The sequence below is a fragment of the Neopsephotus bourkii genome, unplaced genomic scaffold (genome assembly GCF_033783945.1).
Source record: "Neopsephotus bourkii isolate Nb327-2 ecotype Australia unplaced genomic scaffold, CSIRO-AGI_Nbou_v1 NB_1637, whole genome shotgun sequence".
Classification (NCBI taxonomy): Eukaryota; Metazoa; Chordata; class Aves; order Psittaciformes; family Psittacidae; genus Neopsephotus; species Neopsephotus bourkii.
The window spans coordinates 8,906,720-8,923,806 of NW_026902112.1; the positions used below are offsets into that span (position 1 = coordinate 8,906,720).

A 17,087-nucleotide genomic window follows, 5' to 3' on the forward strand; every position below is an offset into this window, starting at 1 on the left:
AGATATGTCATAACTTGTAAAGAACATTGAACTTGGTGATGTTGAGCAAGATTATGTTTTTCAATTACATGTGATTTACTAACGGACATTACAGACAACTTCATTTTACAGAGATGTCCTAAATCTTAAAATCACTTTCAACAACGTATTTAGAACTCTCACTCTAGCCTTTGACATATTTTCTTTTTTATGATTCCTCATGTTTTAAATACTTCTCCCTTCCCCAGTCATTTAATTATATGAAATCACAACCAACAGTGTTCACTAAGAGTCAGTTTTTTCCATCTGACAACCTTCAGAGGGTTGACTTCTTACCCTCAGACCAAAACTTCAGTGCCACTTTTAATTCTACTCTTTGCCTTGCATTTCATGAATAAAACAGGATTGTCAAATTTACATGAAAAACTATTTCAGTATGCTTTTATAATTTTAGAAATGTAATATTAAATATAATATGAATTAAATATGCTATATTTAAAAAGAATTTTGAAGTCCAGCTTTTATGAATTTGAAGAAGAGGGAGTAATTTTTTTTAATCAAAACCCTGTTAAATATTCATTTGTGTTTCACTGGGAGCACTTATAATAGAGTAAACCTTTCAATGAAACCATCAGGATAGCAAAAATCCTGAATAATCATAGAATCAATTTTATTGCATAAAACTAAGGCAAAATTTTCAGCCTTAGTTTTTTTTATTTTCAGGATTATATTACTATGATGGCTGGTAGTAAAGGGTTCACATTAAGATGCAATCTACTCTTAGCATACAGAAAAACAAAACTCAAAGCAAAGCAAGGCTGTGACTACAAACAGTGTGATGACTGCAAACAGTGTGATGACTAAGAGAAAAAAAAAATCTAGCTGACACTACAATATTATGGCATTTTTATAGTACCTTATCAATGACATCAAAATATTGGATAAGGCAGGATGAGAAAGTAAAATCTGTACACTATTTCCTTATCAATTATAATATATATAAGTTTACAGTTCTCTTTTAGTAGAAATATTAACAGTCAAAGAACTTTTAAGATAGCTTGCATATGTTTATGTCATTATTGGTACGTGGGATAGATCACTACCACTGAAAGAGCTTATTCTTTCAAGATAGTTCAGGTCAATCACATCAAAATATCAAGAAAAAAGCCATAGAAAAAAAAGGACTCACAGATGATTAGAAACACATAATACTTTTACATGCCTATAAGAATTTAATAGGAAATATATTCTAGCACCAACAGACAATTTAAACTCCGATAGGTAGTATGTCACATTGTCTAAATACATGTGTACACAAACACACGCTCTTGATTAGCCAGACCTTCCAACAACTCCTTATTACTCCCACATACTGAACTGAAAAAAACAACCTTTTAATTCCTCCTCCATCCCACACATTAATAAAACCAAAATTAGCCTGTATTGCCATGGTACGACTTTCTGGAAGGACTGCAGACTCTCATGATGAGTGCAGGTAGGGCTACTTGGCTACACAACACTGTGAAAACTACTTACAAAGATTTAACTGCTGAATATTTGAAATTATGGTTCATTAAAGAAACTAAAATTTCCCCAATTTTTTTTTTTTGCTGTTTTCAAGTTGAATAAGGCATTTCATCAAAATGTCCTCTTCAATAATCTCTGCAGTGCTACATCTTCTACACTGACATATTTTTTGTTATACAAAACAGACACTCTATTAATAGCATTTTCAGATAGAGAAAATATTAGACATAAAAAAATATAGCAGATTTCATCAAAAACAGTATTTTCTGCCACCAGAACATTCCAAAAAGAAAATATACATAAGTTGTTGAAAACCAAGTATTTTGTATCCCATAGGATCACACTTTCTCTTTATTTAATAAAGAAAATTAACATTTAAGTCACAACCAGCCAAGAGACTGTGCTTGAAAAGATTCTGAAGTTATGAGGCAGAGAATATCACAGTGTTGGTGGTGTTCATACATTCTGAACACTAAAGTAATCAGAATTCTTTAACCGAATTAAGCAACAGCCTGAAAAATTACCAACTCCATGGATAATCAGATTTTATTGTGAATCAGTGCTACGTACATGTTTTTCAACCAGTGCACCAGAGTACCTATGAATATTGACATTTAGACAAGAATACTGGACACAATCTTACGATTCTAAAAGCCTCTTTTACTACGAAAATAGTGGAATTTGGCGTTAAAAAGAAAAATAAAAAAGAAGAAACCCAAGGAAACTGAAGAAGAAAGAAACTACGGTTTTCATCCTTAACGCTATCTACCATGCAGAAGTGCCAAGGGAAGATTTTCAAACACAGAGCCCAGGTTACACACCTCTTGAAGGTCAACACTGCTCTGCAGAACTCAACTCTCAAGTGACCTGTTTGAGCTCAACAACACACATCTGACACAAACCGCTTATTTCACTGATGAAAACCAGGGCAATCTTAGTCAAGGCCAGTCACACAAGCAAGTGCTACCAAACCCTTGAATCCTCTGAGGAACAGAGGCCAAATAAGCACGATTTCAGAGACAGTTTCACATGTTTACAACATGCAACTTCAAACCATTATGAGTTTTAACTTCTCACCTATAAACAAAGTGCTTACAAATTTTAACATACAAGTTGATGATGGTTCACTGGGGTTGAAAAAACCTCAAGCATTTAAGAGTACACAGATACTAGAGTTAGGGGTGATTTTAGTTTTACCAGTTAATGAAGACAACAGTGATTGTTCCTTAAAATTGGCCTTCCCCTCGGTCTCAAATTAATTAAAATATGAGTATAAATTGATGAACTGGGGACTCTTTCTGAAACTTGTAACTGACACGGAAGTGTCAGGGATAAAATATCCCATGTTCTAAAGGCTCTGAAAAGCTTTGATAAGAACCTCAACAGAAGTCACATTATTGCTACTCTCTGAAATCAAATTTATTCAATATTTCATCATTGGAACATCATTCTAAATGTGAAACTGCTCTTCTCCACTACACAGCTTATCAACCTTTTCTGTACCTAAAAATTTGCAAATGCAAATACCTCATGGTAAGAAATACACCAAAACATATATTACAATTCCATATGAAAATGTTCTAAAGAAATTACTTTAAAAACACACATTGTCAGGGAAAGGGAGGATGTAAGTAGCGTCCATCTCTCATACAACACAAGGACTGCAAATTACAGGAAAAAGTGCGTACTCAGGTTTCAGATTTACTCTCACTGAACAATGATACTTAAAATGAAATAGATATCAATTTGGGGTTTATCTTCAGCTAAGTAACATATCCCAAGGAAAATACAATTCGCAGCAAATTCTCCTGTATCATAGATTGTCAGTAAATGAAAACATTATTATTCTTACTGTGCAAAAATTACAAGCCAGCATCTCCTCTAAAAAGATCATCAATAGATTTTGACACTACTCACCCCACTGGAGAGGAGCCAACTGTAGATTCTCCAGGACCAGTTGATTAAGGATGCCTTCCACACTTGCTTCCCCTTCACGCTTCAAGGAAGGGTAAATTGGAATTAAGGAAAATTTTGTTTCAGAGAGAAAAAGAGCATGTAATACATACAACTTTTATTATTGCATATTAAAACTGCAAGCTAGCAATTCCGTAAAGGTTAATGTTACAGATTTGGTTTATTAACCCATGAACTGACTAACAATAATAATTAGAGAAACTGGTATCTTCAGAATATAAAATTTAATTCCACTGAGAACCATTAAATATGAAAATGCAAAAGTAAGATGTACTTGAACCACAGTAAAATGCAAGGGGAGAAAAGTCTGGAAGCTGTAAAAATGCAGAACCTGTCACAAAGCGGTGCAAGATCAGAGTTCAAAATGACATAGTAAGAGCAATCTCAAAATAAAAGGATAAAATTTAATAGGGCAATAGGAAAAAAAAGAACAAATGGGACAAGGATAACTTCATATACTGGCTCAGTGCCAGTTCTGTGGAGGTACAGGGACAATAGACAATGCAGCGACAATGTCAGTATCGAGGGCAAACGTCACACCAGAATCACACACGCACATAACCTGCAAGCTTCCCTTTCTACTCAATCCTGTATGAGCTCAGAAACCAGATCAGACTGAAGAGAGAGAAAAATGAGGAATTTGTTTTTACTCTAAGGACAGTGAAGCACTGAAATAAACAGTTGGAAAAAGGAGAATCTCTTGTTTCTGAAGGGCTTCAAAACAAGTAACACAAGTGTTAAAATAAAAGCATAAGCAATATCCAATGGAACGCAAAATTAGTATTATCCATTTAAACAAATTAATAATAATTCCATGTGATGCACGCATTTCTAACAGGATTCCGAATTCCCTTACTTAAGAGAGAGCACTGAATGCAAAGGGCTTTGAAGCACACGCAAATGCCAGCAGCATCTTCTATTTGGCCAAAGCTGCATTCAGTGGCTTGGCACAATTTTGTACCACAAGAAGCTCCTCTCTCAGCCAGGTTGAGAGGAAGGAGTGGAGGTGGAGCAAGCACAGCTCTTCCATTGACACACATACAGCATATAGCGTGCTTACACTAGAATATCGCTGGCAATCTTTATTGTCTTTACAGCTCAGAGCATGCTTTCCCAGAATGGGAGCATCACACAGGAACAAAGCTCAAGGGAGAGGCAGGATCCTCTCCCAGACTTGAAAGCACTCTCTCCCCAACATCACAGTTTTCACATGAAACAACTGTAAGTGAAGCGGTGCCCCACCATAACTACAACCTAAGCTTCTAACAAGCTTGATCAAGTTTTCAACGAACTCCAAAAGTACTGGAACTGTGTTCCTCAAAAAACACATTTAAAAAACAGAATAATACCTATTATAAACAGCTCCTAAATGCGATCAGTTCTTTTTTCTGCACAACTCTGGAGAGAGAGGCACACCATCTGACTGACAAAGTATGCTCCCATCTGTGTCATTTAAAAGTTATTAGTTATCACTGCAGATAACTAATTCCTACCACAGGACATAATTTTACAGGCTCTCCAATGAGATGTAAAAGAAAAACCCTGGGATCTAACAATTAGTGATTGAGACTCAAGAGCTCAAGGAGAAGATAGAAGAGGAAAATCGATATATTCTCACAATGGTTTTAATATTCTCATTATGCCCTGAAAAATGTCTTAAATAGCTTTTTTTTTTTTTTCCCTTAAAAAGACTACAAATGAAGAATTCACAAACCCTATAGAGTCTGAAAGCTGTAAACACCATTAAATAAAAGCACTGGAAAACTGAAGGCAGCAGAATACCACTTCCAAAACACGATGCTGTTGAAAAATACGACCCAGGACACCAGCACAACAGAATAATTTCCGTAAACCAAACTATAGGACAGAGAATACATAATTTGGATTGCTCCATAGAGAAATGAAGTCCAGAAAGAAAAATAATCCTGTTATCACATCCTTAATGTAAAGAATATAAGTGAGAGAAAACACTAATAAAAAGGCAGTATTTAAAAGGCATTTTAAAACAGAGTGGCTGCCATTAACTGTAACATTAAACTAACTTAACTTGCTCACATTGGTGCCTGGAATATTGCAAATTTTTACTGCTTAAAGCTCCATGGAAAACTTAATGTCTCAGATACCACTATAAAATGACTATAAAATAGGCGATTCTCCATCCTTTATGGTTGGTAAATGCTATCAAAGTAGATCCATGTATTCACATGTATCTACAGAGGGACCTGGACAGGCTGGATTGATGGGCCAAGGCCAACTGGTTGAGGTTCAAGAAGGCTCGGTGCTGGGATCTGCATTTGGGCTACAACAACCCCATGCAATGCTATGGGACTGGGGAAAAGTGGCTGGGAAGCTTCTCAGAAGAAAAGGACCTGGGGTTGCTGATCAACAGCCACTTGAACATAAGCCAGCTTGCACCTGGGTGACCAGTAAGGCCAAGAGCACCCTGGCCTGTATCAGCAATAAGTGTGGTCAGCAGAAGTAGAGAAGTGACTGTCCCCCTGCATGGATGAGGCTGCACCTCGAATCCTGTGTTTGGTTTTGGGCCACTCACTCAAGGGAAACATTGAGATGCTGAAGCACGTCCAAAGAAAGGCAACGAAGCCAGTAAAGGGTAAAGCACAAGTCTTATCAGGAGTAGCTGAGAGAACTGGGATGGTTCCACCTGGAGAAAAGGATGTGGCTCAGGGGGGACCTTACCGCTCTCTCCAACTACTTGAAAGGAGGTTGTAGTGAGGTGGGGGTTGGTCTCCCAAATAGCAAGCAATAGGACAAGTGGAAATGGCCTCAAACTGCACCAGGGGAGGTGTAGATTGGATATTAGGAACAATTTCTTCCCCAAAAGGGTTGTCAAGTATTGGAACAGGCTGCCCAGGGAACTGGTGGAGTCACCAGCCCTAGAGGTATTTGAAAGATGTGTAGTGTGGTGGTTTAGTGGAGGATTTGGCAGTGCTAGGTTAACGTCTGGACTTGATTAGTTGAAAGGTCTTTTCCAACATAAATGATACTATAATTCTATAATCCACAAGGAAAACACATTTTTAAATTTCAAATTCAATACAGCTACTGATGATTTCTGAAACCAACTGCTTCTTGGAATAAGTGCAAAAAGTATCCAAAGCTATACCTCAGCTAAGAAAAATTACATACCTACACTTCTTACATTCTGTGTCCAGCTTGACTTCCCCAGTTCAGGACACTGAAATATGGGATACATTCCCTGGAGGGTTACCAAGATGATTAGAGAGATGGAGCATATAACGTATTAAAGCCTGAGAGAACAGGGTTTGTTTGGTCTTGAGAAGCGAAGGAAGGCTATGGAGAAATATGGAGAGGGTGTAAAAAAGATGAAGCCAGATCTCCCCTGGAGGAGCACAGTAATACAAAGAGGGGCAACAGATACAAGTTGCAGGACAGGGTGTTATAACAGACCTGAGGAGGTTCCTTCCAACCTGAATTATTCTGTGATCAGTGCAATCTTGCTGTCTTCAGATTACTCACCAGGAAGACCTGGCAGTGCTAGCAGCATTCAGTGCAGTATTCAGGCTGCCCCACAGATATGGCAAAAGAGGCTCAGACATAACGTAAATGCCCAACTTGCAGCAAGTGATTCAAAAAAGGTGCTTTAAAAATATCTCCCCAAAACACAGGTTTTTAATGAGTATCCAAAGTTTTGACCACAGAGTTCACTAAGCATCTAATTCAGCTTACACTCTGCTGCCAAAGAGCCTCAAAGCAAAAAAAATCAATTAAGTTGGCAGAGGAACTGGTGTAGTTGGTATGGCCTAACCATTCCTAATAGACAGAAATAGCATGGAATTTTGTATCATTGATCTTTGTCTCCTAAGTATATATCAGACATTTATATAAAATTGCTCATTATAGCGCAAACACAAATTGAATATTGTAGCAGACTCATCGCCTTGGAGATAAAAAGCAACCAAAATGTGTAGTAATAAAATTTCAGAGGAAAAAGAGGAAAGCTTAACTCAAAGAGTTTGCCTATTTCCTAAGACAAGCCTTTAGAAGTTAATGAAAGCAAAGCAGCTGCAACAGGGATTGTCAATATATCCTTTCATTCTTAGCTCAAAGACAAACCTGATAAAAGACAAAAGTGTAAGATCCAGAATTTAAGATTCATTAAAAAAATGCACAGACAAATGGAAGTTCAGACTGACAAAGTTAAGTGTGACCTTGTAGAATCTATCTACTTAAGGAAACATTCAAATATTTTGCTATCTTCTCACTGGGATTATAAACCCTCTCTTCCATCGGAGTCAGATTGTTAAATTGTTAACCCAGGCCTCATTTCCAACAGTCAAATCTTTGTTATTAGCAACACCTGAATCAGCCAGGACTGAAACAGTTGACTTCCAGTTTCCAGTGGAACAGTTCATGTTTGGCAGTTCAAGACATTTTCATTTGCACAAGGAAGTTTCAATGGGGGCCTCAGAGCCAAAGAACACACAACCACCAAGTGTTGTTTTAAAAAAACCTTAAAATCAAACCCTAATTTTTCATTGTAGGCATCTCTATTTAACATTTCCTTAGCAACAGATTGCAGATGATATAAAATGTTTCATAGTGAAAACCTGAATGACAGTCGAATGAACTCGTTACATCCCCAAGGAAACCTTTGCTCTTTTATACTAATTCTGATTGTCTAGCGTGTAGCTGGGTACCCACAATAATAACACAGCATGTTGTCTAAAACCTATTGCTTAAAAAGACAATCCATTTTAAAAAATGCTTTATATCTTAAAGGTAGTCATGTTTTTTCTCTCTGCAGCATTCCACATCTTGCATAGCTCTAAACAGATTTATTTGCAATAACATATTTCTCAGTTCCTTTGCTAATAAATACAGGTGGAAGCGTATACACACCATAAGCAAATTAGCAACTGTTCATAAAGAGAAATTATACTAATGAAAAAGAAATTTAAATGATTAATGATCACAATTTACTTATATAGCAGTAGCCTCAGGCATATTTTAAGCTTTCTGCTTGATTATTACTGTGGTACTTTAATACTTAAACTAATTACATGCAGTTATTGAGGTTCTTAAATAATAGTTACTTCTGCAAACAATTGTTGAGGGTAAGCTCAAACTCAGCATGTAAATGTAAAGCTCCATCCAACTAAAGTATTTCTAAGGAAACCTTTACAGATGTACAAAAGTTTCACAACATGCAATATTTTCATAACTTATGATTCATAATTATGATAAAGATTAAGTCATCAAAAGCTGAACAGACAAACAGAAAAGTAAATTTTACTAAGTTGTCACTGGTTTCCTGTCAAGCCTAGATAGCATGGAATCATAGAATAGTTAGGGTTAGAAAGGACCTTAAGATCATCCAATTCCAACCCCCCTGCCATGGGCAGGGACACCTTGCACTAAACCATGTCACCCAAGACTCTGTCCAACCTGGCCTTGAACACCTCCAGGGATGGAACATTTGCAGCTTCCTTGGGCACCGCATTCCAGTGCTTCATCACCCTCACAGCAAAGAACTTCCCAAATGAAATGGCTCAAGGTTCTGTCTGATGCATATCAATTTCAACATTCCCATTGGCTACTTAAATGGTGAAATACAAAAACATTCATAAAATGTATGTATTTCGAAAAGATGTCAGCATTCACCAACCTAATAAATGAATGAAACGTATGAAGATCACTTGGATGAAATTCAGTGAAGAAAAGTTCCAAGTATCCCACTGGAAGGAATCAACAAGTCTATAAATGGAACTTGGGAATAAATATTCAGTCAGTTATACTGGACCACATAAAAAAATAAATCACTCAGACATGAGAAACTTGCCAAAGAAGTCAAGAACAGTACCCAGAGTAACCACTGTACCTGAAACATGGAACGTAAATCTTTTGTTCTATGAGAAATCTCACCTGAAGTATTGCTTACAGCTTTGGATCCCACACAGTGAGAAAAATATAGCTATACTGCAGAACATCAGCAATATGACTGAAAGCAAATGGGCTTTGAAAAAATGTTGGCAATTGGGTTTAAATATAGAAAAGAGAAAACAGAAGAAAGGGCACACAATACAATTTCAGAACTGTAAGAAAACTTGGCAAATAGGCCAGGCATCAGCTAAATCACAGAAATTAATGTTGAAGTAAGAAAAAATTGCCTAACTATTAGAAAAGTTAAGACTGCAACATGATTTTTAAGGTGGTGCTGGAAGTCTTATGTTTTCAAGACTGTTAGGGCCAGGTTTAGAATATTTTCAAGAAAATGACTCCAAAATGTTATAGTCTCATCTCTCTGAAATAGCAATTCTTTCACAGTACATTAGAAAAATTCTCTGGCTGCAATCAAACCTGGGGACAGCAGGAGACAGGAGGAGGATAAGGGGTTTGGTTTTCAACAGTCATTCTCTGCCCCAGCCCTCTGCATGGCTGCACAAATCACAGAATAATTGATATGGAAATTCCAGAATCACTGTCCAAACCTGTACTCAAAGCACAGAAATACTGAAATTACACCAAGTTGTTCAAGGCCTTGTCCAGAATTTTTCAAGAAGGACATCGATTTTACAGACCTTTTGGATAACTTGATCCACTGTTTCGGCATCCTCATTGTAAAAAGGATTTCTCCTACTGCTTAACCAGAATTGACTTGGCTGCGATTTATTACAGTTACGTTGTGATATGCCTTGCTTGAAGAGCCAGATGTATTTTGTTGACTGCTACAACTCTTAGGTTTTGAGAAGGCTGCCCCTGGAAGCCCTAAGCCCAAGAGCTTATGCAATCCTGCCTACCAGCTCCTCAAAGCCTCCTCTCATACAGTCTAGAGTCATTATCCTGCTGCTTGCCCTCCTAAGTTCTCTCAGGATATTGAACTCCACTATCTCAGGGCAACTGTAATCAAGGCTGCTGTCAAACCTCACCCCTCCAACTCCATTATTTTCAAGTAGCAGATCCTGTGCAGCACATGCCAATCAAGCCGTCCAGCAGCTGCTCACATAAAGTGTCCTTTAAGTACTCCAGAAATCTAATCCACAATTGGAAGACTTCCTCCAGTCATTGAAGGAATAGCTCATCCTTCAAGTGCTCCAGAAATCTAACCTACAATTGGAAGACTTCTTCCAAGAATACTTCATCCTTCAAGCTTCAATTCTTGATTGGGTAGTCTGTAACAAATGCACACTGTATCTCTCTGCTGGACTCCTCTGTCCTTGATTCAAAAGCTTTTTCTCTCATTTCCTAACAATTCCCTGTGTGCTTCAGCCATCCTTTACGCAGAACACAACAATCCCTCCTCATCAGCTCTGCACAACCTTCCTAAATAAACCGTACCCACTTGTCAGTGCACCATGTTCAGGCAAACTACTACTTTCTGAAATCCCAGAGCTGTCAAACTGCACACTGACCTCTAATTCCTCCTCCATATGCTTTTGCAAGCCCTTTTGTAAGCATCTGACATGGGCTTGCTCAAAACTCAGGGCAGATTCAGTGAACTTAACCCATCACTTTCTCCTGCCCATGCTTCCCCCTTGCACTGTTCTACAGGCTTTGGGGTGCATCCTGCAAGGCACCAAGTTTAAAGCTAGACTCACCAGACTTAGCAAGCAAAGATGTTCTTACCTCACTTCATCAGGACAGTGACAATAGGCACCCAGAACTAGGACACAGGGAAAGACTGCCCATATAGGCAGCAGCAAGATTTACAACAAACTAAAATAGATATGAAACTGAAACATAAATAATGTCTTGATGCTGTTACTATCCAAACCTTCCTGTGTTTCCTGTGAAGAGTTCCTTCCACCATCTGAACACCAATAAACCTTTGCTTATGCTTCTAAAACTGAGGACCACCTGCACTGTAACCAGATTCTCTGAAATAATCCTGAACATATTTGAATGTCTGAAGTCAAAATGTAGACGGCACAAACCGATGGAATACTTTGAAGAGCAACAATCTAACACAGAGTTTGTAAAGCCCACAAAGAGAAGTTTAATGGCCCTTCATCTTCCACATGGGGAACACGACATTTCTTAACTCAAGATTTTGAAGAATTCAGGTACAGGAGTAAAATCTTAGTGTACTCAGCAAGAGACACAGCACTCTAGAAACTTCAAAGAACACTTTGTACAGATGCCTCCATCCGTGAGTCAGAATGATTAGAAAGTCCCTCAAGAAAATATAAATTTTGTTTAAAAATATTTAGAAAACATGAAAAGAAGCATAATTTGAAAATATTAGCCACCTGAATACTACATGTGCTCCGTCTGTTCAAATCCTGTGTTAAAACAAACTCCAGTTGTTTCACTGATACCAGATGCCACCTAACAGATGCTAAAAAGCAAGACAGCATGGTCTTAATTTTAATGATCTCAATACAAGTATAATATCAAAGATACACTAAATTACATTACTCCACAATGTTTCTTAATTGGAATGGCATGGCAGTAAGCTTTTTCATAAGAAGGCTTATTTGCCTAATTATTTTAATTCTATCAAAAATGTATAAAAATTGAATTGAATAATATGCTATGTTGTCTTTACTGCCTTCAGCCCTCCAGAAGTATATGAAAATCAATCAAGTTTTACCATACTTCCACAAATGAAGCACTGAATATCTCATCACTTGGAACTCTGAATATTTCAATGGATAAAACATGGAAAAATGGACAATTTCCATACTGGAAAATATTTCTGGTGCTCCTCAAGACATACAAATACAGCCTGAAATCCTCATCCTTGTGAGCTATTCTTGGCCCTCACAGGAGTTCCATATAACTAACTTTTTATTGCAGTCAATGTAATCCACATGCATAAAATTTGAAGCCTTCTTTATGCAATGGTTTCATATGGTATCAATAAATACAGGTAAGAATTTAAGTAATTAAAAGCTAAATAGTATATTCCCCTCCCATGTAAACACTATAAGATTATTTACAACAATATTATCTCAGCTGTGTTATCTAAATTATACTTTCCTCTTCTCATGAACACACTTAGCAGAGAAAGTACTTCAAAGACGGTAGACACCAAAGAGATCTCACTGGCTTACCATTCAAAAGGCTTTTTGCAAAAATGCCTTCTCTAGGAAGAAATACAAGTCACTATATCCCTTTGTATTTCTGCAAATACTTCTTACCTTCTGGATGCATTTAGGCTGGCTTCTGAAGGAAAACAAGGCTTATACGGTTAAGTTATGCATCCCTTTCTCCATGTTATCTGTCTGCCAGTATGTCGGAAATAAACCCTCTTGGTCAGTGTCAAATTATTCTGATTAGAGGACAGATGTCTCAGAAATGAAGTTTCTCAAACTCAGCAGACCTGAGAATTCTTGGGTTTACTAATTCTCATCTAAATGCTGCTATAATAAATAAAAGGATGAGAAAAACTGATTCTAATCAGGACGTATTCTCGGAAACAACGTACCTCTTTCTTGAAGAGTTTTTAAGCACGTGTGCAACTCCTTTCCTTGCATTAGAACAGTTTTAGTTCTAAGAACAGAGAGAACATTAATGACAAATCTTAAAAACACAGAAACTATTTCTTGCACTGAATTTAACACAAAGAATTTATTACTTGTCCTGTTGTCTTGCTGAGGTACTGACTTAAATGTCAGCCACGATAGTTTCGGTATCAAAACTGGGTTTAAATACAGAACATGGAATGGATGCAAACAGTGTTGCTCAGCAACAAAATGAATGTATTTTTACACCCTGAAAAAAATATTACAATGATGCATTCAATAAGTGTAGGAATTCAAATATGGTATCAAAGAATATCCTTTCATAATACAGGAATTTTCTGAGTGATTTCTGGTTAAACATTGACATATTCTGGATAAACAGAACTCTCTCTGAGATGTTGCTTAGGGAGCCTGGACAGAACAAGGCACTGGGAATCTCATTTATGCCTCATGTCTTGACTTTGACAACCCCTGAGCAACTAACTTAATAATTAGTAATGAAAAATCATATCAGATCACGAGATAAAAGTACAATTAAAAGAACAAAAAGATAAAGCATGATTTGATTGCCACTCTTCTCCATTTCCTGCCACCCACTATCACATGAATTTGAGGATGATCCGAGTGAAAATAAAAATCTCCTGGAACATACTGAGTATCAACACATGGCTTGGGGGGCTTTTGGCTGAACAGAACATTTTTCTGATGAAAACCATAAAAAAGTAAATTTTTTACAAGCCAAGCAGAAATTTTTTTATGGAAATCATTAAATTTACTGCAACATCATTGGTTTATTTTAACTCAAAACCAAATATAATTTCTCATTAATAACACTAAGGCAATATTTCACTTCATTTAGAATTATTATAGGGATTTTATGTTTAGAATGACTAAGTCATCATGGAAGTCCTTTATAAACCTTAAAACTAGATCTGTGTAGAGGATTCAGAAATAAATTATTCTAATGTATTCTGATTTGCTCAAATTTAATTAAATATATGAAAACTGTTCAAATCCAGCTTCATGTATTTCTTCAAGATTCAGTTATTGATTGTGGGGGGAGAATAGAAAAAAATCACCCTATAAAATTACCACTTATCAATCCTAACTGTTGCTTAAAAGTTGGGAAAAACTCACAGGGTTTATGGCAGGCTCAATGACTCTGGAAAAGCCATTATAGTAAGATCCAAGCATCGTCCAAATAATATACAGCACAATTAACCTTAAGGAGTCTATAATTATGACAAGCTTCATAGTTCTAATTACATTTCTTTTCAGTAACACTGCTATAAAGTGAGTTGAATTACAAAATATAATGTGTCATAGGGCATTATTTATGTATTTTTAAAGCAAGTATTTATGAAAGGATATAATTTTCCAGCAAATATCCAGCTTGCTGTTAATCTCCAATCCTTTTGCTTGTTGCCTTTCTTCTTCCAGCTGCTTTGCATTCGCAAACTGTGTCCCGTCAGTAGGGGATTCTGGGAAGCTCTCAAAATTGAACTTATCGACTTGGATAGCCATACTGTAGCAAAGGGGAAAGAAAGAGGGATAAAAATGGGATTGTTACTATAACAATTTTACAGATATTACCCCTGCAGAAAATGCAGGCCACTGTGAAACCAAGCACTATAATAGATTAGTCTCAGTTGCATCTAGCCTATGTACTAATGATACGTAAACCAGATGATTTATGCTACTGAAAATAGAAGTCTAACCCTACTGAAGACAGTTTGAATTTTCATAAATCATGAATCAACATCTTAATGCTTTTGTGAGTGGTACACAGGTCATCTGTTCTGCAGTTGCAACCAGTTGATATTTTTTGCTGTTCTGCCGAGGTTCACTTGCCATCACTCTTGGTATGTAAAAGCTCCTCGTGTGCTTAAGACTTCAGACAAAAGTGCTTATTGAAGCGAACAGTAACACACTTGGAAAATCATGTATACTTCATTAGTTTTACAAGCCAACTTCCTAAATTTTCCTCTAAAAATTTCCATATAAAACCCAGGAAGGAAGGACAAAATAAACACAGGACTAGGGCCTAAATATGGCTCTTGTCTTCTTCTGTAAGAAGATACTTTCATCTTGCTTAATATAGCTTCATGAATTACAGACAATACTAATTTCAATATCATACTATCATTCATTGGTAGTAAATGGTTAAATAATTGCTTTATTAAATGTATGGTAAGGCATAAAAGCAAATTAAATTAAATATATTAGGCTGTAACGCATACTAAATATTTATATGTTAAATTAGAATCACTAATCTAATATAAAAGGGAATTTAGACCAGCTCACATCACATGAAATCTGGTTATAGCAGACCTAATACACTGTGCTGCCAAACCAGCTTTAATTTCCTGAATTGTCTGAAATAGAAAAATAATTAGGGAAGAATTAAAATATATTGCTCTTGAGATGACTTTGCACTTCAGGAAAACAGAAGATCAAGCAACAGCTTTGGAAACCATTCGCAATGAAATGAAACTACAATCTATCAAGGGGTATGGGAAGGGCATTTCATGAAAACACAGGATTACTCATTTCTTTACCTATTTCTACACATAGAGAGAGAAACATACTCTATAAATGCTGCAAAAGGAAAACAGTAGGAACAAAAGTCAACAAGAAAGAACTTTGAAATCCCCCCAGACCAGAAGAGATTTTCTATAATTAGTATTCATTTCAGAGAATCTTGACCCTAAAAGAAACTGGGAGAAAATGCAAGGCAATTACAGTAACAAGGAATAATCTAGAGTTTATGAAGTTTACTGTGGAAAGATGAATTCAAATGGGACCATCATGTTTCACCTTGAGCAAAAACTGACATCTAAAGAGAAGCTCTTAAATGTTCCAAGACTACCTTCATCATTAAAAAGTACAAATACAGCACTGAGACAACGGTGGCACAATTACTATTTCTATAAACTCCTTCTCCTGCAGTCCACATCTTTGCTGATCTTCACATTTAAAAGATCAAGAAAGGCAGAGGAATGAATCTGTTCCTCTCTAAATGGGTGTTTCTGGTTTGGCTATTTTTCTGCAGTGAGAGATCATTAAGAGTTCTTCATTTGCATGCAAAGACCATAAAGTGCTGGGCATATAAAAAAGCTAACATTGAGCTAACAAAAGTGTATCACAGAAATGGCCAGGATCAAGCCAGAAAGAATGCAATGAAAAACACCCAGATAAAATCTGTAGAGTGCGTTTTTAAAAATCAGCCCTGAAACCATGACTAACAACATCAAGTCTTACTGGCACTGAAGTATGATTTGATTCTGCAAATGCAGGTTGAGTTTCGTGGATTTTGCATGGGCAATGTATGTGGAAGACAGCGACAGCTGGAACGTTCCAAAATCATTTTTGCCTTTGTTTCCAAACTTCCTCCATCACTCTTTGGTACACGAGCAGATGCAAACTCAGTACTTGATTTTAATTACCTTCACAGTACTGCTTAAATTCTCACATAAGTACTTGCAGCCAGTTACCTGCAGTCATATTCTGACAACAAATTATCTTGGTTTCTGAACAGTCAAAAATATCTAGAATCCATCTCCCAATGGACCTGGAAAATAGCTCTCACCTCATTATGGAGCCACTCTTTTCTAGGTGAATGATATATTAGAAAAGCATTCCTGCCTAACAATATTTAATATGTAACTGAGGGCATTCTGAACACATTCCTCTGTTAATGGATCATTACTGGCAATATGGTGATACTTTTTCTGGAAATTAAAAATGCATGTAAGCACTTTTTTCAACAACAGCCTATAATAAATCCACATCAGCTTCAGGAATACAGCCTAGATTACTCTTTACATTGCTTCACTGTACAGCTCTGTTTGAAGTAATTTTTATTAAGCTCCAAGGAATGGAAAACTTTAGTAAATAGGGCTCCTACTACTCAGAACCTCTACTATTTTTCCAGTTCTTTTAACCATGTTTTTAGTTATACTGTGTATACCGTATTTAGCACAGTGACACCATGTGTCACATGAGAAGATGCAGAACCACCCCCAACAACACACTTGGCAGCTAGAAAGTGAAGAGGTCTGAGTAAAAGAGAACTGCGGAGAGAAAAATATCACACAAACCAGTTATTATGAATACAGATGTACTCAGAATGTAAGAAAGCAACAAGGAGAAATAAAGCGA

General features: G+C 36.7%; 1 protein-coding gene across 5 annotated transcripts in view; it reads right to left on the reverse strand.

Moving 5' to 3' along the window:
• The window catches only part of TRAPPC9 (trafficking protein particle complex subunit 9), a 498,862-nt gene that overhangs the window by 255,958 nt on the left and 225,817 nt on the right, over positions 1-17,087 (reverse strand). For all 5 annotated transcript variants that reach the window (XM_061374152.1, XM_061374153.1, XM_061374154.1 and 2 more), the window contains 2 exons: positions 14,298-14,451; positions 3,424-3,514 (listed from right to left, as the gene is read on the reverse strand). In XM_061374152.1, coding sequence (XP_061230136.1) covers positions 3,424-3,514; positions 14,298-14,451 — 245 coding nt within the window. The remainder of the gene's footprint in view (positions 1-3,423; positions 3,515-14,297; positions 14,452-17,087) is intronic.